This window comes from Vulpes lagopus, chromosome 23 (genome assembly GCF_018345385.1).
Source record: "Vulpes lagopus strain Blue_001 chromosome 23, ASM1834538v1, whole genome shotgun sequence".
NCBI classification, from domain to species: domain Eukaryota; kingdom Metazoa; phylum Chordata; class Mammalia; order Carnivora; family Canidae; genus Vulpes; species Vulpes lagopus.
Window position 1 is genome coordinate 63,279,781 of NC_054846.1, and position 23,523 is coordinate 63,303,303.

Genomic DNA, 23,523 nt, shown 5'->3' on the forward strand with positions numbered 1-23,523 from the left:
AAATGTGAAAAGAAGTGTCAGAGGTCAGTTTGGAGAAGTCCTTCAGAGTCCTGTAAATCACAATAAGATATTTGGACAAATCTAAGAGTGGTAGTAGTCACTGAAAGATTTCAAGTAGAACTCTCATGATCAGATAGATGTTTTCAGAATGCTCTGGATGTTGTGGTGGAGGATATTAGAGTAAGAAAGAGGTAGAGACTGGCCAGGGGTGGGGGGGCACAGTAGTGCTCTAAAGTGAGGGGTCAGCAGACTGTGGTTGGCAGGTCAGACGGCACTCCCTGTTTATCAGTGGCTCCTAAGCTAAGAATAAGAATGTTTTTTTAGTGTCTAAATAGTTGAAACAAAAGATTTTGTGATATGTAAAAAAAATATGAAATTCAAATTTCAGCGTCCACAACGCTGCAGTTTTTGGAACACAGGTGCACTTATTTATTGATTGGCTGCTTTCAGGCTCTAAAGTTGAGCAGTTGAGACACAATCATCTGGCCTGCAAAACCTAAATTGTTTGCTCTCTGAGAAAGTTTGCCTATTCCTGCTGTAAGCAAGAGACGATTGCCTGCACTAGTGTCAGGGCAGGAGGAATGAGAGATCTGGTTTGGCATTTAGAGATCTTTAGGAGGTGGAATGGACAAGCCTCCATCATCCTGCCCCAGCTTGCTGCCTCCTTCCTTCCATCTTGTCCCTCTACAATCCCTTTTCCACCCAGTAGCCATTTTTAAAGAATCTTGCCACTCCCTACTTAAAATTCTAAAATTACCCTTCTCACCATTGCCCTTAGGATAATTTCAAATAAAAATGTTCCTAATTGGAACCAGCCTACCTCTATAACCCAAGGTCTTCATTCTAGCCTTACCCCGACTACTTGCCTTCCGTTTCCCCCAGGCCCTCCCCGTCGTCTTGCCTCCAGGCTTTTGCATAAACCTCCTCGTGCCTGGAGTCGGCACTCCCACCTTCTTCCCACCTCCACTCCCAAAATGCTTTGTGCTTTTGCGAAGCTGTAAGAGTGTTTGTGGGAGTTTAAATTTTTGCCTTCATCCTCAAGACTGAAATTCCTGTGTTTAAACGTCTGCCTGCATCCCTAGACGGAATTTAGGGCAGAGACTTGGAGTTTCGAGCTAGCGCGTCAGGGCCCACAGGAGAACCCTTAGCATTAAGAACGAATGAAGGGGGGGGGGGTACTTGGGCTACATCAGGTGGCAGCCTCAGAAATGGTTTGTACGATGAGGACCGTAGTCCCCATTTCACACGGCGGCTGCACGGACAGAATGCAAGGAAAATGGCCAGCTTGCTCAATAAACGTGAGCTGAAGTGGAATCTGGTTTGTGGCCAATACAGAAAGACGTGCATACTTAACGACACACTTCTTAGAGGTACGATCGTGCAGGAGGCAGGTCGCCGTGGAGCACCCCCAGCCCCCCGCCCAAATATGCTGAGCGGGGGCGGCCGACGGACGGCACGGTCCCTCCAGGTGACTGCTCCGCCCAAGCGGACGCTCTTTGAATGCAGCCGTTTAGGCCGGTCCCCGAAGCCCTCGCTGTGCAGACCGCACACGGCCACTGCAGAAAAGACGGCTGTATCCGCAGCGATGGCCCGAGGTCACAAGGACCACATCCAGGGATCGGCGGGGCAGAGGCGGCGTCCCCTCCACCCGGGGCCAAGGTGTCGCCGGCTCCCCTTCCGAGCCCCTGGGCCAGGCCAGGTAATCCCGGCCCCGGCGTTGGCCGCTGCCCTTCCCCCGGGCAGGACCCAACCCTGGACGTGGGGCCCGCCCGCCCGCGCCGCAGCCTCGCGAAAGTCACGTTCACTCTGCCCGTCCTCTCGGGTACTCTATGGTTCTCGTGGTGACTCTACTCTAATTCTAGTTCCGGTCTCTATGGCGGCGGCGGAGGCAGGAACGGTTGTAGGTCGGCCGAACTAGCCGCCTGAGAGCCAATGAGAGCGGAGGAATGATAAAGTGCCGGCCAATAGGGGCCAGAGGCTGGGGTCAGGTGGTGAGATTGACAGCGCGGCTGGCCGCTCAGCGGCGCCCGGGGCGGGCCGAGCGCAGGGCTTATCCCGCCCGTCCCGCCATTCTCGCTAGTTCGATCGGTAGCGGGAGCGGAGAGCGGACCCCAGAGAGCCCTGAGCAGCCCCACCGCCGCCGCCGGCCTAGTTACCATCACACCCCGGGAGGAGCCGCAGCTGCCGCAGCCGGCCCCAGTCACCATCACCGCAACCATGAGCAGCGAGGCCGAGACCCAGCAGCCGCCCGCCGCCCCCCCCGCCGCCCCCGCCCTCAGCGCCGCCGACACCAAGCCCGGCACCACGGGCAGCGGCGCAGGGAGCGGCGGCCCGGGCGGCCTCACATCGGCGGCGCCTGCCGGCGGGGACAAGAAGGTCATCGGTGAGGGCCGGACGGGGCCGGGGGTGGGGCCGGAGGGAAGCCCGGCGGCGGAACCGTTACCCGGAGCCGGGCGAGCCGGCGGGGGCGCGCGCGGCCGGCGGGGACCCACTCGGCGGCGCGCGGCCGCCCCTCCCCCACGCCGCCGCCGCCGCCACTCGCGCCCTCGCGGACGCCGGCCCGCCCCGGTCCGCGTGCCCGGCCTGCGCGCGCGCCCGCCGCCTCCCGCGCCCCCTGCGGACCCCGCGTGGCCGCGCGCCCCTCCCCCCGGGCGGCCGCGCGCCGCCGACCGCGTGTGCGGCGGGGTCCCTCCCCTCCCCGGCGGCCGCGTGCGCTCGGGCCCGCACGCCGTTGTTCCGCCCCCCCCCCCCCGCCCGCTCCCTTCCGCGTGTGCCCGGAGGGCGCGGCGCGCCGCCTACGCAGGCCCAAGTGGGCCGGGCGCTTCCCCTTCCCTCACGTGCTCCCCGCCCCGCAGCCGCGCCCGCCCGCCCGCCCCGGCCCCCGCCGCCCGCCCCGGGCACGCCCGCCCGCCCACCCACGTGTGCGCGGAGCCCGCGCGCGGCCTCGGAGGAGAAAGGCTGTCAGGTGGCCTCGGGCCGCGGCGCAGCGCGTGCGGGGCCGGGGCGCCCGAGCGTGGCGGCTTTAAAGAAAGGACGCCTGGTAATCGTGGGTTTTTTGTGTTTCTGTGTTTTTTCCCCCCCCTCCAGCAACGAAGGTTTTGGGAACAGTAAAATGGTTCAATGTAAGAAACGGATATGGTTTCATCAACAGGTGAGATGACCGCCGCCGTAGCCTCCGTCCTGCCTCTTGCATGCTCTGCTCGGTGGGTAGGCGCTGCGGACTCGGAAGGGTGGAAGCGTGTGTAGCCTGCTTGCTCCTGCGGTGGCCGCGAGGTGGTTTTTCCTTGAAGGCTGCGGGGTTAGGGATCTGGACACGCTCTTTGTTTTGCAGCTGAATACTCCTCGGAAGTCCGTTTGCGAGGCTTGTTAGGTGCAGAGCCACTTAAAGGGCAAGCGCAGTGAGGGAGGCAACTCCTAACGGGGCAAACAGCAACCGGAGATTTAGCCGCCTCCTCGTGGGCGCGTTTCTCACCCTGGCCACCCTCGTATGCGGCATTGAAATTGGTGGTGGGAAACGTGCTGTGACCCCCCCTTCCCCCATTAGTGCGTAGGGGCTAATTCTGACGCGTTAGCCTTTGGAGGGAACAAGACTGACAGTGCGAGGAGGTGAGGTGCTGTCATCTGGACTGTTAAGGTTAGATCGCCTTTGTTTAACGTTTCAATCTGTGCTGTTGTGAAGGCTTCGGATCAGTTTCATATGAGGACTGCAACAGTTTTTATTTGTTCTGCGGTCGCATCTGGAAGAAATCGCCCTTCTCCCGTTCTCAGTTATCTCCCCTACTCTTTGAGCCCCGTCCTTAGGACGAGTCTAGAATGGTCGTAGCAGCCGTGCTGCTAACGTGCGGATACGCACTGTACTCTCCGTGGTCTCCCTTGTGAGCCGGGCATCATTTTCAAGATGGCTGCCAAGCCGGGCTACTGGTGCGGCTGCAGATGGGCCAGAGCACCGTGTGCTCCTAGCTCGTTGGCCTCCCAGGTGGGCGCCTGTCAGCGCAGCCGTCTCTTAACTTCCTACTCCAGGAGGCACTGAGCGGCCAGGTTTTGGAGAGGACACCTGCGAGTGAGAAATTATGCCGAATGCTTGTGAAATGGGCACTACTGCTAGAAACCAAGTGGGCAAGAGCAAGCTTCAAGACCTAATTGGCTGGTGAAAAACCTTTCATTCCTCAACCGTAAAGTACTGTGGAAGTGTTCAAGACAAAATAGATCGTAAGCATCTATTTGATGGTCTGTTTTCCACGTTTGTAGTGTGGAGAAACATTTTGTTTCTTCCAGAATCTTTAGGAATTTTCCACCTGTTCATACACTGCTTTTGTGACACACCAAGGCTACATTTTTTAAATCAGTTTTTTGACAATAGGTTACTAGCGATGAAGGAAGGGAGGGGGTGCTTGGGTGCTTGTATTTGGCCACTTCTTAGTTGGTCACTGAATATTTAGCAGTTCCTTCTTAACTGTGATTCTCCTTACTGGCCTAACCCCTAAACCAATAGTTTTTAAATTAACGTAGGCTTGTCTTGGGAGGTTGTTTAAAAATGCAGATTCCTGAGTTCTTTCCTAGCCTGGATTCATTGGGTCTAGTGTACATTTTTAACAAAAATTCCAGGCGATTATGTCTTGTGGGCCATACCTTGAAAACACTGCCCTTAACCCTCTACCCAGTGTGATGCTGGTGTACACATTAGAATGGGACTGTATATTTGCAGCCTTTTATGTGGTTAGATTGTAGTTTGCGCTTTAGAAATTTTACCACGTGTTTTATGTTTTGCTGTATCTTGTTAATTGGACATAGGTTATGATTTTTGAAGTGAACAATCGATAATCCAAGATAAAAGAGTACTTTATTTGCATACTCAGGTTTTTTTTTATGAGCTGCCATTCCTTGAATATCTGTTTTCTAACTTGGAGTCAACCCAATTGGTAGTTCTCCAGGGCAAGTTAAATGTAAATTGACTTTCGATGATCCTTTGTTTGGACTGTCCTAACTTCAACTATTTTGTCAAGTTAACTAGTTTAAATGCTTTGTGTTTCCAAACCAGTTATTTCACTGATTCGAAGACTTTCAAGTCACTAAAAATGTTGACTGCATTTAAGTCCAGGAGATGTTTGCCTTGATTAAGGAAAAATGTAGGTCTTAAACTTAGTATGGTAGTTTGCAAGTTGGTTGGGTATGTAAGACACTGGGCTTTCGGTGGGGAGTTGGGGAGAGGCAGACACTGTGCTGCTTCTGTATAAAGGAGAGAATAGTGTTTGAGATGATTGCTGTGGCTATAATTTTAACCGTGGCATTCTGTGAATTACATACTGGTTCTTAAGATTTTTTTTTTTAATTAAAAGATAATTTCTACGTAAACTTTGATTTAAATTAACAATATGTAACAGCCTTATCAATTTTTTTTTTTAAATTTATGATAGTCACACACAGAGAGAGACAGAGGCACAGGCACAGGGAGAAGCAGGCTCCATGCACCGGGAGCCCGACGTGGGACTCGATCCCGGGGTCTCCAGGATCTCGCCCTGGGCCAAAGGCGGGCGCTAAACCGCTGCGCCACCCAGGGATCCCTCAATTATTTTTTAAAGTGTTTTCTTCAGATGGTTTTCTAGTATTAAAGGTGCTGAATAAAGAGCATAGAGCTTTAACACGGCAAGCATTTTTTTGCTGCTTTTTGTTAGGCTACAGAATCTAGGAATCCTGAGAAATTCATGGTTAGTCCTTCATGCGCTGTGTCTTAAACAGTAATTGGATTACGGGACGGGAGGGGTTTATTTAATACCTCCTCTTATTTCCTTTCATTTTGTTATGAAAAGCTTCATTCAAAATTATTGAAGATGTCATTAGAAGGATGCCACAGGGGTTGGTGGTTTGAGGGTTTGATTCTCTGCTTTTTAAATCTGGAAACCTAATTTTGTCTTTTGCTTCCAGCTGTTGAGGATTAATCCATGCTCATCAAATCCATGAAAAGGCGTGAATCAGTAGCAATTTTTTTATTGGGACATGTGTCTTTCATAGTGACCACAATATAGGAGTACGTGTGTGTTCTCCATGGTACTTAAAAACGCTTGATCAATCATTCTAGGATTAAGATCTGAGTTTTAGGGACACATGGGTGGCTCAGCAGTAGAGCATCTGCCTTTGGTTCAGGGCAGGATCCCAGGATCAGGTCCCACATCGGGCTCCCCATAAGGGGAGCCTGCTTCTCCCTCTGCCTATGTCTCTGCCTGTGTGTCTGATGAATAAAAAAAAAATATTTTACAAACTGAATTTTGGCTTTGGGGTCAGAAATCCCATGTAAATAGATCAGCTGGGTATGCATATTATTACCACCTTTAACTGGGCCATACATTCTCCTTATTTACCATAATAGGTCAGGCTTAAGTTTCTCATGTTGACTTCCCTTCCCTGCCTGGTGTCTGCATATGTATTTGAGTTTATTACCCATGGCCTAGGAAGAGATAAACTAAGGCAAGAAAGGGTTTAGCTATCTTTTCTTTAGGAAAAATACTTAGTAGTAGCTGTCAGGTTTAGTCTTCTGTTTTGGGGATTCCCGTGTATATATATTACATAACTGATGTGAGTGACTCCCTTCACACAGTGGTGACATTAAAAAGTAGCTAATGTTTCTCAAGCACTTAAACCAGGCATTATTGTAAGTGCTTTACGTGAACTCTTAAGCCATTTAATCCTCAAAATCGTTGGAAGTGGTGGAAACAAGCTTCAAAAGATGTCAATATTATTCTGAGACAGAGAAGTTGAGTAACTTGCCCTAGGAAGCATAGTAAGTGGCAAGGCTACGGTTTGAACTAGCTGCTATTACGCTGTCCCTGAAAATAGGCCCTAGTCCCCTTCAATTTGGTTGGTATCCAGTTAGAGGTAATATCTTAGGGTGGCTATTCTTGGCCATCAAAAGACTTTTCCTAAGTGATACCTAGCAGTCGCTGGAACTCCTGGGTTCCAATTTATTAGTTCCCCAGACTTGAAAATCTTTCTCTTTGCACTGCCTCTTTTGTATGGTTCAGTAGCACTGTAACAGCCACAGTCCAGTTTGCAGGTTGGCTTTTCCAAATTAAAAGAACTGGCTTAATATAGCTAATGCTGGGATGCAGTTGAAGAATTAAAGGAGAGAACCTTTGACACTTAGCTCACTTCTGAATCTTTTCTGTCTTTATAGGACTTGCAAGCTAAGAATGGGTTTTTTTTTTTTTAAGGGTTATTTGAATAATATGTGACAGATACAGCCTAAAACATTAACTACCTGGTTCTTAGTTTTAAAAATTTGTAGACCTGTGAGAGAATGATTGCCGCCAAGTCTCTTGGGCTATTAAAATCAGACTGAACTGGGGGATCCCTGGGTGGCGCAGCGGTTTAGCGCCTGCCTTTGGCCCAGGGCGCGATCCTGGAGACCCGGGATCGAATCCCACATCAGGCTCCCGGTGCATGGAGCCTGCTTCTCCCTCTGCCTGTGTCTCTGCCTCTCTCTCTCTCTCTGTGACTATCATAAATAAAAAAAAAAAAAAAAAAAAAAAATTTAAAATCAGACTGAACTTGATCACAAACGGTAAGATCTCTCTCTAAATATAGAAGGTATGGATGGATAATCTATACCATGATTGACTAAATGCTGTGGCACTGACTTGGTGATGTGCTATTAAGGAAGGGTGGGTGGGTGGGTGGAGGCATAAAAAATGATGTCTAAATAGTCTCCAAGGCATGCAGAATCCTTGGCAGTCTTGAAAGAGCCCTGTTACTAGTTGCAGGTTTGTGTAGAGGGTGTTTTTGTTTGGATTCCAGAACTGAAGCTCTTCAGTTTGGTACAGACTTCTGTACAAGGCACTTTAGGATTAATTTACATTCTGATTGTGTTAGCTATGGATCTTAAGTTGGCCAGAAGTCATCCTAGTTCACCAACTCACTGATAGGTAAAACCTTTTCATCTTAAAATCTTCTGGAATACAGAACTAGCTATTTGCCTTCTGTTTTTCAAGTATTGGGGCTGTTTTTGCTGAGTTTTCCACCCTTCAGTCTTAGCCCTTGGAAACCTCTACAATGCAGCTCACTTGAGGCAGAATGATGGAAAATAATGTGCCTGTTGGGTGCAATAGAAAACAAGTAAAAAGATAAGTAGGGTTTATGATCTTATAACCATCTACAGAACTTGGAAATTGGTGTCTTGGATGCTTTGGGTTATGGAGCATATATAGATGTTAAATCCTAGAGGGTTTTTTTGATTGTAGGATTAATAATTTGTGTTTGGGCAATTTGAGCTGTTAAGAGCGTGGTATGGTAATTTGCAACAAGATAATAGGATAAGAGCATTTAGTTATGGATACATGAGCTTTTATGTGAGGTTTCATTTAAGGCAACTGTGATTTGGCAAAAAATGTTTGCTAAAACTTTAGGATGCTAAAATCTTTTTTTTTTTTTTTTTTAAGATTATATTTATTTATTCATGAGATGGAGAGAGAGGCAGAGACACAGGCAGAGGAAGAAGCAGGAGTAAGTTTAGTGCTGGCTACATGTTCTTTACCTTCAATTGTGCTACATTAGGAACTTTTAAGAGACTTTTTATTTATTTATTTATTTATTTTTTTATTTTTTAAATTTTTTTTTTTACTTTTATTTATGATAGTCACAGAGAGACAGAGAGAGAGGCAGAGGGAGAAACAGGCTCCATGCACCGGGAGCCTGATGTGGGATTCGATCCTGGGTCTCCAGGATCGCGCCCTGGGCCAAAGGCAAGCGCCAAACCACTGCACCACCCAGGGATCCCCTTAAGAGACTTTTTAAATCCCAGTGGGATTTCTATTTTTCTTTAGCATTTTCCAAACTTAAAAACTGTAACCCTTTTTTTCCTTGAGCCTCTTGCGGATTCTTTTTTCCTTGAAATCCATACTTATTTGGTGAATAAGGACAGTACTACTGGTTAGGTGAGAACCTGAGAGGTGGAATTTTTATGAAAACTTTTCAGTGTAAAAAAGGCCCTTATCCAGCCAGAGGTGGAGTAGAAGAATACAGCAGAAAGCGTACACTTGCGTTCAGTTCAGAGCAGGAAGACTGTGCTATATGGAGTGATAACGGTTGGAATATTGTGGGCCTGTGCTGTCATTAGACTTGTGGTTATTGCATCTGAGAAATGGAATTTTTAATTTGAATTTTAAGACTGATACCCAATTTAGTGTTTGTTTTGAACCACTTTCTTATGAACAGCTTGCGTTTGTGAACCTACTTTTCAGAAGTGTAAAAAAATAGAGCAGATTATGAAGGCTTAGTATGAAAAAAGAAATGTAAAATACTTTAGTGTTTTATACTGATTGTACATGTTTAAATGGTGAAACTAATTTAACCTGCTTTTACTTTTTTTATTGTGGCTACTGAAAAATAAATGTAGATACAGATTTCCCCTTGCGATCCAAAAGTAGCGCATTCCCATGAAACCTTTCAAGAAAGTGAAATGATGTAAAGTGAACTTAGTTGGACAAACATGTATCAAGCTTGCATTTTATTTCTTTTGGACCACAGTACTAGGCAGTGAGCTGCCAGTAAAATGTCTCTGGCAGCAGTATGTATAGATGGGCTTTGGTTTGATGATAGTGTGGTCTTTCAGGTAAGTGTTGTTTCATTCCCACTGCCCAAATAAGGCAGCTTGCCTCAGATCATGAAGTTAGTAATGGGGATAGCAGCCAGAATTCTTACCTTGGCTCCAGTGGTGTTCTCCTAAGGAGTGCTAAACCACTGCTGTATGTATACTTCCAGGCTCTTTTCCTCTTCCTCCTCTCTGATTGGTAGGACTCGTAATATGTGGAAAACATACTGTAATAAAAATCCTTGAGGATAGACCATTTCTTTTTATTACTGGTGCTTATTAGCACAGCGCCTAGCTAGCTTGCTGCTTTTTTTTTTTTTAAGATTTATTTTATGGGTTGGGGGAGGGACACGGGGAGTGAGGAGAGTCCTAAGCAGACTCCCTGCTGAGCAGAGTCCAATGCAGGACTGTGTCTCATGACCCTGAGATTACAACCTGAGCTGAATCGAAGAGTTGGACACATAACTGTCACCCAGGCACCCCTAGCTAGCTAGCTTATTAGTATATTGGTCTGCCCAGTCTATAATTTTCTACCCTCAGTCAAGTATGGTAAAGTTAGAAATATGCCTCTTGGTTCTCAGCTTATACCACAAAAGGTATGGTTCAGTACTAGGGATGTCTCTGTTCTTCTTACTGCATTAATAATAATAATGGGTCAACAAACTACCGCTCAACGGCTGTTTTTTGTATGTCTTGTGAGCCCAAAATAGTTTTTACAAGGGGGGAGGAGATACCTAGCAGAACTTTGATCTAATTACTTGGAATAGCTGTGTAATGCAGGTGAGGATGTAGGGATACTTATTTGTTGTCCTCCCAGAAAATGGAGAGACCATATTACTGTAGGCTGCTTCTAGAGCTAAAAATGTAATGATTTCCAAATTGGTCAACATGGTTAAGATCAGGGCCTATGGAGTCCAATTCTACCACTGAGCAGATGAATCCATACTTCATTTCCTAATTTGTAGAATGAGGGATTAATGGTAGTGTCTACCTCAGGATTGAGGATTGAATGGTACGTATAGGTAAAGCATTGGAACAATATCTGGAACTGAAATCCTCAGGTAAGCTGTCTGTCCTATCTAATTTTTCCCATTTTGCAGATGAAGGAGGAGATCCAGTGAGGAGGAGACTGCTTTCCAAGGTTGCACAGCTGTTAATAGTGGGATGAGGACTAAAAATTGGGTTTTCTTCTTTTACCTTGAATTTCTGCATAGTCACTTAAGTTGTAACTATTAGATCGATTTAATGCATCTAAACTGTAGTGTTCTATTTTGGTTAAAACTGTGTTTTTTTGAGCTGTCACATTTCCTAAATTCCAGGTACACTTTGGCTATGGTAATTCCCTAGTAGGCTGGTTTGTTCACCAAGTACATGAGTGCTGTTGTCTGGCACATCATTAATGAGCCTGTATAGGTTCCCACATATCTTTGTACCCACAAAACCTCTCCTTAAGCTGTCTTTCATGGGATGTTTAGGTGTATTCCTACCTTGGACTTTTAAGAAGATAGTTCTAACTACTAGATAAGTAGTTGCTAAATATTCTAATTCCTTTTATGATCTTGAAGTTTAAAAAAAATTTTTTTTTTTGGCTGTTTATTTTTTTCTTTATGAGAAACACAGGAGAGAGAGAGGTGGAGACACAGGCAGAAGAAGTGGCCTCCACACAGGGAGCCAGATGTGAGACTCCATCCCAGGTCTCCAGGATCACGCCCTGGGCTGAAAGCGGCGTTAAACCGCTGAGCCACCGGGGCTGCCCTGATCTTGAAGTAAAAATTTTTGTAGATAACTACTTGTATTTCTTAAATTTTTTTTTTTAATTTTATTTATTTATGATAGGCACACAGTGAGAGAGAGAGAGAGAGAGGCAGAGACACAGGCAGAGGGAGAAGCAGGCTCCATGCACCCGGAGCCCGACGTGGGATTCGATCCCGGGTCTCCAGGATCGCGCCCTGGGCCAAAGGCAGGCGCTAAACCGCTGTGCCACCCAGGGATCCCTGTATTTCTTTTTAGTGTAGTGTGTAGTGTATTGTATGTACAGTAGCTACCTGCAACTATATCAGAAGACATGTTGAATAGTCAGTGGCATCACAGATACCAACTGATAAAAGGATGTATTGGCTACCTAGATACACAAGTGGCATTATCAGTAAATGAACTTTTCTCTATATGGAAGTCCCATTTTTAGTGAATTTAATGGATATTAAAACTAAAATACCAGATTCAAAACTCAAGTTATAATAAATGTACTTAAAATTCTTTACCTAGTCCTCCAGCAAGCCTGACCTCCTCCTCACCCCGATAATGGCAAATAGTGCCCATCTTTGGAACAGTTTTAAATGGCCTATCAGCACTGCCTCTGTTGAGAGTTCCTGTTCTAGACTTTGCCCAGCTTTCCTTCTCTATTTACCAGATTTTTGTTGCATTTCTCCTTGGATCCTTAAGGGTTTGAAATTCAATCCCAGTGTTAGAAGTGAGACCTTAAGATCGATGGCTATGGAACTTTGTGGAAAGCCTGTGGACTTGATAGATGGGCCTTATGGCAACCATTAATTCCTTAAGTTTCCCAGTAATTTTATTTTTTTATTTTTTATTTTTTTAATTTATGATAGTCACAGAGAGAGAGAGAGAGAGGCAGAGACACAGGCAGAGGGAGAAGCAGGCTCCATGCACCGGGAGCCTGATGTGGGATTCGATCCTGGGTCTCCAGGATCGTGCCCTGGGCCAAAGGCAGGTGCTTGCATTTTAAGCAAGACCGCTGCGCCACCCAGGGATCCCCAAGTTTTCCAGTACTTAACTAGCTTGTAAAGGTCCGTTTTTAATCACTTGTTTTGAATAGCTTTTGCGGTATTCTGGGTGTGTGTAGATTTTTCTTTTAAAGATTTAAAGTTCTGTTACCATATATGTCCTCATTTTACAATAATCCAAACTATATGGATTCTTTGATGCATAGTTCAATAAGGAGCCAACAGTCAGTAAGCCAGTCTAGTTCTTTGCAACTTTGGTCCTTTTGTCATTAAATATTAGTTATTGAGCCCATTCTCTGACTACTGGACAAAATGAAGAAGGTGGGGGAGGTCATTAAAGGTCTGAAAATGTTTCTCCTCCTGTAAGTTTTTGCTTATAGTATCTTCATCTTAACCCCACTGTCCTAGCTAAAATAAGCTCATCATATTTTCCCCCTCACTTCCAAAATCATGTACCCATAAAGTTTTCCCCATTTTTACCTCAAAAAAGAGATCCTCAAATATTCCCTCACAAATGCCCCCTAGCCTGGGTAGGCTTCCATCAGTCCTGGTCTGGGTTTCTAGAGTAGTTTTTAGAACTAACTAGGCTCCTCTTATATTTGAAATTTCCCTAATATCCACAAAATTTTTAACATTTGATGATGTTATCATGCCATACTTGTCTACTCAGAAGCCTTTGGTGTCTCTTCTACCTATGTAATCATTTAGCCCCTATTCATTTTACCCTCCCCTGCTGCCATATGCCTCATGCTCTGGTCTGTTTGAACCCTGTTTGTGTTCAATTTGCTATTTGCTTTACCTCTGTCGATAACTTCCTTTCTGTCTACTTCTGGAACATGTTCTCATTTTCCAGTGAACTTCTTTAATGTTTAAGCCAAATGTTGTGCTATAAAATAGTGTCTCGTACTGAATGTAGGGGTGTGTGCACTAATAGGAAACTGCCTCATTCATCTCTGCCTCCTTAGCTCTCCAGTACAATGCTTGTCACCACATTAATGATGTGGGTATTGACATGTCCATTTAAGGAGCGGTTTTAGGTTCCTAACAAAAAAAAATTGAGCAGAAAGTGTTTCCATGTACCCCATGCCCATACATGCAACACCCACCCCACCCCCCCGCCCCAGTCAGCACCAGAGTGACATTTTATCCTTACCACATCGCCCAAAGCCTATAGTTAACATTGGGACTCTCACCTGGTATCGTACATTTTGAGGGGGGTTTTTTTAGAGGTTTTTATGAAGTCAAGGAGAGTTGGGAATTGGGAATGGTGAGGAAGAAATAAGAAAAGGTAATAATGGAAGGAGATATATTATCTGAAATTAGTTTAACGAGGCTCTAGGAGTAAGTGGTATATGCTAGAAAGTTTTGTTAACGTTTGGTAGGATAAGGAGGATAGTTGCTAGTCATTTAAACCCTCTTAATAGCCTTTGGCTTGTCACACTTCAGACATTTTTTTTTCTTTTTAATGTTTCTGTAGTTAGTGAGATTACAGCTGTTGGCAAGTGCTTAGTCTTAAAAAAAAAAATCAAAAACTATGTTTCTGCTTTAAGTTTCCTGGTGGCTGGTTGGCAGCCAGAAAGTCTCTAACAATAGGAAAAATAGGGGGAAGTGCACCAAGAACCAAGCTTATTCTTAACCTTTGGCAACATGAAATGTATTCCATTTTCTGACTTTTTCAACTTGGTTCTGTCTTGCAGGAATGACACCAAGGAAGATGTATTTGTACACCAGGTGAGTGCTTGTGTGAATGTTTACAGTCCTAGTTTTAAGGGTTGTGACAAGAAAGGGATGGGTGTTTTCTCAACTGTTCCCTGCAAAAAGGTTATTCAATCCAAACACCAGTTTAGCTCCAGTGCCTACTCTAAGAGTGGGAGTCTGCTTAAATGTATACATTGAAACATTGTATTGGTGGTTTAGTTAATTAAAATAGGTGTTTCAAATGGGTATTTTGTTAATAGCTGTAGCTTTTTTAAATGAGGAAATGTGCTCAACTCACTAAATTTTGAAACCCAATTTCAGAGGAAGAAAAAATCTCCATTGACTAGTATTGCAGTAAATACATAAACTTTGAGGTTTTTTTTTTTTTCAAACACTGTCAGATTTCACCTCTATTTTAAGGAAAAAAATCATAATAATCCTGGGGAAATAGAGCTAAGCCACAAAAAACATAAATTTGAAGTGGACTCTAGAATACCACCAAAGTTAGCTTGGGTCCTTCTGTTTAAAGTACTTTGAGAATTTCGGTTGACTTGCAAAATTTATAAATTCTCACTAGTTTGTGGTTGAGTGAAAAGGCAGTGTGACAAAGTTGACAATCACTCATTAAATAATTTTCGGATTGGCTTTAGTGTTTGAGAGGGAAAAACTAACGTGGGATGATCAGGTGCCATTTGTTTAGCTTTCACAAGTACATTTAAGAAAAATACTTGGAAAAATGAGCATTAAGCAATGCTTAATTTTATTAAAGTACATTTACTGCAGTAAACACTGATATCTCAAGCTTAGGTATCTCATGGGCTCTATTGGACTTCATGATCCTCAACAGGTTTGCAGTGGGTAGGAAGTACACGGTTGTGTACGTGTAGTAGTGTGCACTGCATTTTTTTTTTTTTTTTTTTACTGAGACTGTTGAAGTATTATCTTGCATTGAAAATCACCCTAAGAACTTTTTAACCACTTTTTTGTACTTTTTATCTAGACAACAAAAGACAGGTTTCACACTCGCACTGTTACTCAGGCAGGTGTGAGCTTGATGGCAGCATACTTCTCTTAGGAAGGGCTATATGAGGTTGGTGCTTTTGTCCCTGAGGTGTCAGCAGCAATCAAGGGAGCCAGATCAATCTCTAGTAATGTCCAAAACCTTATCAGATAATCATAGGGTCAAATATATAAAGTATGGAAACATTAGAATTCTAAACATAAGGACACCTGGCTGGCTCAGTCAAAAAAGCATGAGACCTTTGATCTCAGAGTCATGGGTTTGAGCCCCACGTCAGGTGTATAGATTGCTTTAAAAAAAAAAAAAGTGAACCTTTAAATCTTAAGCATAACTATAGGGCTGCTCAGTGTTATTTTTAAAACAAATGTTTTATAAAATGGAATGCCAACTCCTTTGTGTTCCTTACTTTGGCATGTTCAAGGAATATGCACATTGAAGAACAAGAGACCGCAAGGCAGGTCGGTCTTACTTGTCAGCAACACTAAATGGTTGGGGCACATAGGGTGTTTTGAAGATGCTGACTGAAAGAAGTTTTGAGATTAAAATTATCTATACTTCTGCTATCCCCTATGACTGCAGGTAATTGAGAGTTGGCTATATATGGAAGGTATGAAAGCTGTGACAGTTTAGATGACAGATGAGATCAATTATTTGGCTGAATGCATGTCACCCACATGGTACTGACCCACAGGTGTCACCAATATGCTTTCCTCTTTATTTTGGAAGTGGTTCAACATTTAGTGGTTTCTTGGGGCTTTGGATGCTCAGGTCTTAGTGTATCAAGGATATTGCAGTTCTGGGCAACTTAGCTTAATTGGCTTCAGCTTTGTTGATTGTCCTGCCTCCTATGGAATGGAAATGCATGAGTGACCCTGTAATGGATACCGCTGTGATGTATTAGAACATGGGATTTGGAGTCCCAAGATCTGGATTTAGAAAAGTCCATACTGTGCCACTTAGCTGTGTGACCTTGGGCAAGTCACCTAACTTTTAAAAGCCTGTTTATTTGTAAAAAAGGAGTAATAATACCTCACCTCATTTGTCATGAGGTTGACTAACACATGAAATGACTTTATTATATTCTACTCAACTTAAAAGTGAGGTATTATTTTTTCCTTTTTACTTTGTTGTAGCAATCTAGAGAACAAGTAACAATGTGAGATTTATTGTATTTGGAGGTGGTAATAACCTATTATCTATCCCATGTGGTCAGATAAAGAGTGGCGCATAGTCAATACATGTGAATTGCATTTGCATTTCCATTGAAGTACTATCACAGACCAGGTGGAAGGGATTTTGGTTGACATTTGTAATTGAGTTTGATATGGTTAACACAGGGACAAAGTTGGTTTTGTCAACTTTAAAGCATGCAAAACTAAACTCGCCTGTCATCTAAACTGGCCCTGTGTGGGGCTAGCTTCTATTAAGTGCAGTCTTTGGGGATAGATGGATATCCTCATTTTGTTTAAAGCTACACATGATGCTTTTGCAAAAGGCATTTTAAAAAAAATAATTGTTGTGTCGAGTGTTAAATACTTTAGTTTGGAAAATAGTGGTAAAATGTTGGGGCCTTGTAAGATTAGAGTATTTTGGTTGAGGTTGGGGGTAGCATTGGTCCCTGTTTTCCTAAATTTATTGACGGTTTGGTCTTACATAAAGTTAATTTTAAGTGTATATCCAAGCTAAAATAATATTGACTCTGGTACATTTTGAATGAAAAAGCACATTATTCTCCCCTGTTAATCTATTTTTGGAATGTGATATTACTAGACTGCCATAAAGAAGAATAACCCCAGGAAGTACCTTCGCAGTGTAGGAGATGGAGAGACTGTGGAGTTTGATGTTGTTGAAGGAGAAAAGGTGAGGATGCTTTTTGTGTAAAGGTTTGACTTCAGTATCGAAATGTTTTGGAGATCTCTATCCGTTAGGATGGTGGCTCTAATGTGGATGGATGGGTCAGGTGATCACATGAACACAGGTGCATCAAGCCTAATGTGCTGGCTGCAGTTAGAGGGCAATCTCTTCGGAACAGTGAGGAACTGATATTTAATCATTTCTATGCACCCCTGGCCACATAGACCCTTTGTTATTTGCTTTGTGTAAATTTTGTAAAGTGTACTTAATTCTATTGTCACTGTCAATATATGATGGCTTTTGTAGGGTGCGGAGGCAGCAAATGTTACAGGCCCTGGTGGAGTTCCAGTGCAAGGCAGTAAATATGCAGCAGACCGTAACCATTATAGACGCTATCCACGTCGCAGGGGTCCTCCACGCAATTACCAGCAGAATTACCAGAATAGTGAGAGTGGGGAAAAGAACGAGGGATCGGAAAGTGCTCCCGAAGGCCAGGCCCAACAGCGCCGGCCCTACCGCAGGCGACGGTTCCCACCTTACTACATGCGGAGACCCTACGGGCGTCGACCACAATATTCCAACCCTCCTGTGCAGGGAGAAGTGATGGAAGTAAGTTTTCACCAAAAAGAAAAGCAACAACAGCATGTAATAACTTTAAATAGAACTGCATTTTAAGCATTATATGGATGTCTTCCCCTATATTGGAGTGATTAGTCTCATGGGGAGCTTTTTTTTTTTTTTTTTTTTTAGCTCCTGTATGCAAACTTTGGATTTGTTTGGGTTTTTTACTCTATTACTGATTGAGTCAACTTGATTGTCTTTTCAGGGTGCTGACAACCAGGGTGCAGGAGAACAAGGTAGACCAGTGAGACAGAATATGTATCGAGGTTATAGACCACGATTCCGTAGGTATGGTTTGTATTAAATTTCTCAAGCATATGTTAGGACTCAGCAGCAACCTGCTTCTCCTGCAGCCTTTTTGAGTCATTTTATTTGTTAACGCTTAACGTTTTCTTTCTTCAGATGCCTAAGAAGTGAACCTGAAGTCAGTTATCTTTGAGAATGTGTTCTTTGCTGGCACTGGTTAAAAACAGCTTGTGTAAATGAGGTCTACTTTATACGGTTGTGGGTTCTCTCCCTCCCCCAAATGAGGGTATGGAATTTCAGTTTTTTCTGTCCTAGAACAGGTGAGAGAATAGTTCAACCTGTGTTATATGTTTAAGACCTGCTTCATTGGGAGGGAGAAAGGTAAAGATAAGCATTGCCTTTAAAGCATTAAGGGAGTATGAAAACTGCACCTTACCATAAATGAAGAATCTGTGGTGTCACCCCCGAGAAGGCCTAATTTCCCATTAATCACTTCTCAATTTAAGTTTTAAGAAACCCATTCTTTACTGTAAAAGTATCCAAAATACAATACAGAAGTCTTCAAAATACACTGTGACTCTAAGAGAGGTTTCTGGATACCCATACACCCATGTTTGTTATATACTTCAAGGAAAGCATAGCACTGAAGTTTTAGGAATTTGGAACTCAGTTGAGATTGCACTATCTACATCAGTATATATGCGTTGAGGGTTTTGCAGTAGCCAGTGTCTGTAATTCTTGTTTCCATAGATGTGTGTTGTGTCCTCTGAGTTTCTATTTCATGAAAATGGCCTGCAGTTCTAGCTGATTCATTAAAATCTCCACCCATTGCTGGATGTTGGGGATCAATGGGGTTTTCCCTGTTGAGTGGGGAAGATTATTGATGCTGACAGATGAACTTTGTTGATCGTGAGCTGAACTATTGTTTAAACTAGCTTTAAATCTAGACCTAGATTACCTTGTTGAAATACTGCGTATAATACCACAGTATCATTTTTTTACAGTGACCAGTGCATTTAAAATTGAGCTAAAATAGGCTTTCATGGCAGTCTGTTCGTTACATCCATGGGTACCAATGGCAGGAAACTTGGTTTACTTTTTTGTTATCCTATAAAGATGCTTAAATTTTTTGCCTTGCTTCATTACTGTCTTTAAAAATTGCACGTGAGTTTTTGTTGATGAGTGCTTCAGTTTTGCTGTTTGCCTTTTAAGTTAGATGTAGGAGTCTCATTTGAATGGATAGACAAGTTGACAGTGCTAGATAAAAAGAATGGGGTAAAATCCTAATTAGGTTCCAGAGCATATTGAAAGATCTGTCACTAAGTGTAGCAGTTTCACTGAAAAGGAGACCAGTGAGTGGCGATGAGAGGAGGAGTGGTGTTAAGAAACAGAGGGTGTATTTGTAGGCTGAAAAATGGCAGTAGAAGACAGTTGGCAGAAGGCGACTGTTAGAATTATCTCCAGATAGGATAGGATTTTGTGCAAAAGTAAGGGTTGGGCCCTTTTGTGTGTAAGAAGCCAGAGTGTGTGGGCACTGGTGTGCTGCTAGTCAAGTCAAAAGGAGAGGGAGAGGTAAGAGGTGGGGGGAGTTTGGGACAAAGATGTGGAATGAGCTCTAGAAATCAAAGGATAAAAAAATGATCACAAATTTAAAGTTGGGTCCACCCAATGTGATTGTCTTTCCCAGCCATTTTTGAGCAGCAGGCTTAGATTGAGCAGAGTTGAATTTGTCTAGCATTTGTCAATCCTGATGAAGATTCTGGGATTGGGATTGGTCATAATTTAATGGTGGGCTTTATATTCTTGGGTAAGAAGGGAGAAAAATATTAAAGAATGGGAGCTAGAGTAAGTGATAAAATCACTGGATTATAAGTCCCAGTGGAAATAAAAGAATGGGAAAACAAGAATGAATTAAACTACAAGAATAGGAAAAGGAGTGTTTGGAGAGTAGAATGCTTAAAACTGGGAGAACTCAGAATAAACAAGAACTGGATAGGAGGTAAAGAACTTAAAATGCTCAAGTTATTTGAGTCTGTCAGGATAACTACAACAGGCAAAAGATAGTATATGAAACCTAGCCTAACATAAGATTTGGAAAGCTCAGAGTTTTAGAAAGAAAAGGGGAAAATTGACTTAGAAGCCAATGGTAATGACCACTATCTAATTCCAGACTTTTTCACTACTTCCTTCCACCCTCAGCCAAAAAAAAAAAAGGCTCTTGTGTCCATTAATTAATAGTCCCTCATTTCCCTCTACCCCACCCCCTGGCTACCACCATTCTACCTTTTCATGGGTAAATCTAGGTCCACTGCACGGATATTTTGTTTCATTAGTCAGCTGATAGGCACTTGGATTGTTGCCACGTTTTTGTTACTGGTTATGATAAAATGGATATTTTCTCAGGTACAAAACTCTTTGAGTGGAATTGCTGGGTCACATAGTAACTCTTTAACATTTTGAGGAATTGCTGGGGTGTTTTCTAAAGCTCCTGCACTGTTACATTTACACCAGCAGATTGTGAGGATTCTAGTTTCTTCATATCCTCACCAACACTGGTGGTTTTCTGATCTTTTGATTATGGCCATCCTGGTGGGTATGAGGCAGACTCGTTTGGATTTGCATGTCCTTAATGACTAATGATTGCTGTGTATTTTGATTATGTACAGAGAGCGCCTCTTTTGTTTTTGATGCCCTGCCTTTTCAGCATGTGCTTCTCTATCCATGAAGGATCAGTAGCACTTCTTCCCAACCCTGGTTATGCCTCTGCTAGTGGTTTCATGATTAACTTTGTAATAGGTTAAGTTAGTCCATTAAAACTAATTTTAAATGCACATCTCCCAATTGACACCTACAAATCCTTGCACACTCATGTTCAGTTTGTGAAATAGGAACAAAGTTTGCATTTGTTTTTGATAAGCAGGCTAGATACAGAGTTTAGTTGACTGACCCAAGTGATAACACCTGGTGGGTTGGTTAAAGAATGAAGGTTTTTCACTAAAAGTTTTTGCACAATGTTCATTCCAGGGGTCCTCCTCGCCAAAGACAGCCTAGAGAGGATGGAAATGAGGAAGATAAGGAAAATCAAGGAGATGAGACCCAAGGTCAGCAGCCACCTCAACGTCGGTACCGCCGCAACTTCAATTACCGACGCAGACGCCCAGAAAACCCTAAACCACAAGATGGCAAAGAGACAAAAGCAGCCGATCCACCAGCTGAGAATTCGTCCGCTCCCGAGGCTGAGCAGGGCGGGGCTGAGTAAATGCCGGCTTACCATCTCTACCATCATCCGGGTAAGTAGGCTTAGGTGGCCTTCTGCCTTCTGAGCAGAGTGGTGGCCATTCATGTAAGAGAAAATCCCAAGTCATCAGGTAAGATGAGCCATTGTAAACTTGAGGATGTCTTTTGCCCACAGTCCTCTTCAGGTTACTTGAATATCCTGTTTGGGTAATGGCAATGCCGTGATGGGCATACTTGGCCTCTCAGACACCTCAGTTGTGACAGCTGAAGGCTTATCTAAATATTTCTTGAATATTAGGGCCTTTTGTCAACTGTTCTGAATGAATTCTGTGATTTCACCAGTAGGCTGAGAGTCTCACTATAACTTCATCCTAAGAAGTATGATGATTACATTGTATTTATTTTCAAACAAAGGTGGGATAGTTTACTAGAATTAATAACCTGCATGGCGATGAGCCCTATAATCTCTTTGGGGAAAGTGGCAGCTTTGATATTATATCAGCTCTACAGTTAAGGAATTCCAGCTTTTTACCTGATACTGAGAAGCATATAATTTTGTCTTTGGCTCAGAAATTGTCATTTCCAGCCAGTGATACTTTTGGTTTATTTCCTCCTATTTTCTGGGTGACAGAAGGTCATCCAGAACCTGTAAATAGCCATTCTTGTTGTAGAGCATTGTGTCTGCCCCTGTTCGTAATCCGTGTCTTGGGATAAACATACAGGTTTGTTAATGCCTTCCCTACTTAGCTGATGTGATCTGGAGCAATTTGGGGTTATACTAAAAGAACATTGTAGTCCATTGTGCAAGATAAGCTTAATTTATTTTTATTTTTTTTTACAGTTTAGTCATCCAACATGAAGAAATGAAGATGAAATTCCAGCAATAAGAAATGAACAAAAGATTGGAGCTGAAGACCTTAAGTGCTTGCTTTTTGCCCATTGACCAGATAAATAGAACTATCTGCATTATCTATGCAGCATGGGGTTTTTATTATTTTTACCTAAAGACGTCTCTTTTTGGTAATGATAAACGTGTTTTTTAAAAAAAAAAAAAAAAGCCTGGTTTTTCTCAATACACCTTTAAAGGTTTTTAAATTGTTTCATATCTGGTCAAGTTGAGATTTTTAAGAACCTCATTTTTAATTTGTAATAAAAGTTTACAACTTGATTTTTTCAAAAAAGTCAACAAACGGCAAGCACCCGTTAATAAAGGTCTTAAATAATTGTTTTTGTGTATATTTTTGTCTTGTTTTAGTTTGTGTGTCCTTAGCCTTGGCCATAGGGCACTTAAATCTAGTTGCAAATAGATGGTACTCACTGGATTACACAGGGAAATTTCCTTAAAACGTGTAATTTAGTGATTTATGAACTTCTACTGAACAAGAGAAAATATTTACTATGATGATTTGGCCATTTTTCTCTTTCTGAATTCTTTTTGCTGGCAGTGGCAAAGGGGAGAAGACATGCTCTAGCATCAACTAATTCTGTTGCCTGCAAGCCACTTATTTCTATGCTTGTGGAAGAATTATTTCAGCCTGCCACACGGCCTAGTGTGGTCAGTAAACAGGCTCAGTTCCTGAGTGTGATTGATCCAAGATGGTAACAACAAATTACCCAAAGGAAGATTTGATAAAGAACTTAGAGGTTGTTGAAAATAATTATGTGGTCTCAACCCCCTTCTAACCTAAACCTGTTTTGGTTATTTTATGGTATCTTGCTACATGTTCATTTGGGATCATCCTGGACAGCTCTCAGGGAAAAGATGGCAGGGGTTTAGAGTAGCACTTCCAGGAGTCTTGGCAGTTCTGTGTAAGGCCAGGTGGTGGTGCTCCTTTCCAGAGTGTGCTCAGAATTCACAAGATTGCATTGCACTGGTACCTTTAATAAAGACCTATGTTACTGTTTCCCCACCACCACCACCAAGAAAACTGAAGAGAACTTCTGCTTTTATGAAAATAGCATTTGGTATTTTGCGGCAGTGAGCTGTTTGCAGAGGACAGTGCACACTGAGCAGCAAGAGTTGGTCCACCAGGCTCCTTCCCTAAGAACAGTCAAGTCACCATAGTTTGGAACTGTAAGCATCTATGCTTTTTTTTTTTTTTTTTTTTAAGATTTTATTTATTTATTCATGATAGTCACACACAGAGAGGCAGAGACACAGGCAGAGGGAGAAGCAGGCTCCATGCAGGGAGCCTGACGTGGGATTCGATCCCAGGTCTCCAGGATCGCGCCCCAGGCCAAAGGCAGGCACCAAACTACTGCGCCACCCAGGGATCCCATCTATGCTCTTTTTAAATTGAAATTTAACACGTAGTATAGTATTGGTTTCAGGTATAGAATTTAGTGATTCATCACATGGTGCTTCATTAATGCCCATCGCCCTTTTAGCCAATCTTTTGGCCTGTCCCTGTGCCTGGTTTGCCTCTGTTTTTATTTTTACTGTCTTTCCCCCGTGTTCATCTATTTTGTTGAGTTACACATAAGAAATCCTGTATTTGTCTTTCTCTGGCTTATTTTTCATA

At 43.2% G+C, this 23,523-nt stretch overlaps 1 protein-coding gene across 2 annotated transcripts; it reads left to right on the plus strand.

The window, feature by feature from the left end:
* Positions 1–2,071: 2,071 nt before the first annotated feature.
* On the plus strand, positions 2,072–22,225 carry YBX1 (Y-box binding protein 1). 2 transcript variants are annotated; one of them, XM_041738557.1, is made up of 8 exons: positions 2,072–2,383; positions 3,088–3,151; positions 14,022–14,055; positions 16,814–16,903; positions 17,204–17,506; positions 17,724–17,806; positions 20,789–21,054; positions 21,843–22,225. In XM_041738557.1, the coding sequence occupies exons 1-7, from the start codon at positions 2,218–2,220 to the stop codon at positions 21,021–21,023; spliced, it is 975 nt and encodes a 324-aa protein (XP_041594491.1). In that variant the 5' UTR covers positions 2,072–2,217; the 3' UTR covers positions 21,024–21,054; positions 21,843–22,225. The 2 variants fall into 2 exon arrangements, with proteins under 2 accessions (XP_041594491.1, XP_041594492.1); XM_041738558.1 differs by lacking the exon at positions 16,814–16,903.
* The last annotated feature ends 1,298 nt before the right edge of the window (positions 22,226–23,523 follow it).

Excerpts from the sequence above, each read along its gene's own strand:
- YBX1 (XM_041738557.1), top strand. The coding sequence starts at position 2,218 with ATGAGCAGCGAGGCCGAGACCCAGCAGCCGCCCGCCGCCCCCCCCGCC. Across the intron at positions 16,904-17,203 it reads ATGTTGTTGAAGGAGAAAAG|GGTGCGGAGGCAGCAAATGT; the intron begins GTGAGGATGCTT and ends TGGCTTTTGTAG. Across the intron at positions 17,807-20,788 it reads TATAGACCACGATTCCGTAG|GGGTCCTCCTCGCCAAAGAC; the intron begins GTATGGTTTGTA and ends TGTTCATTCCAG.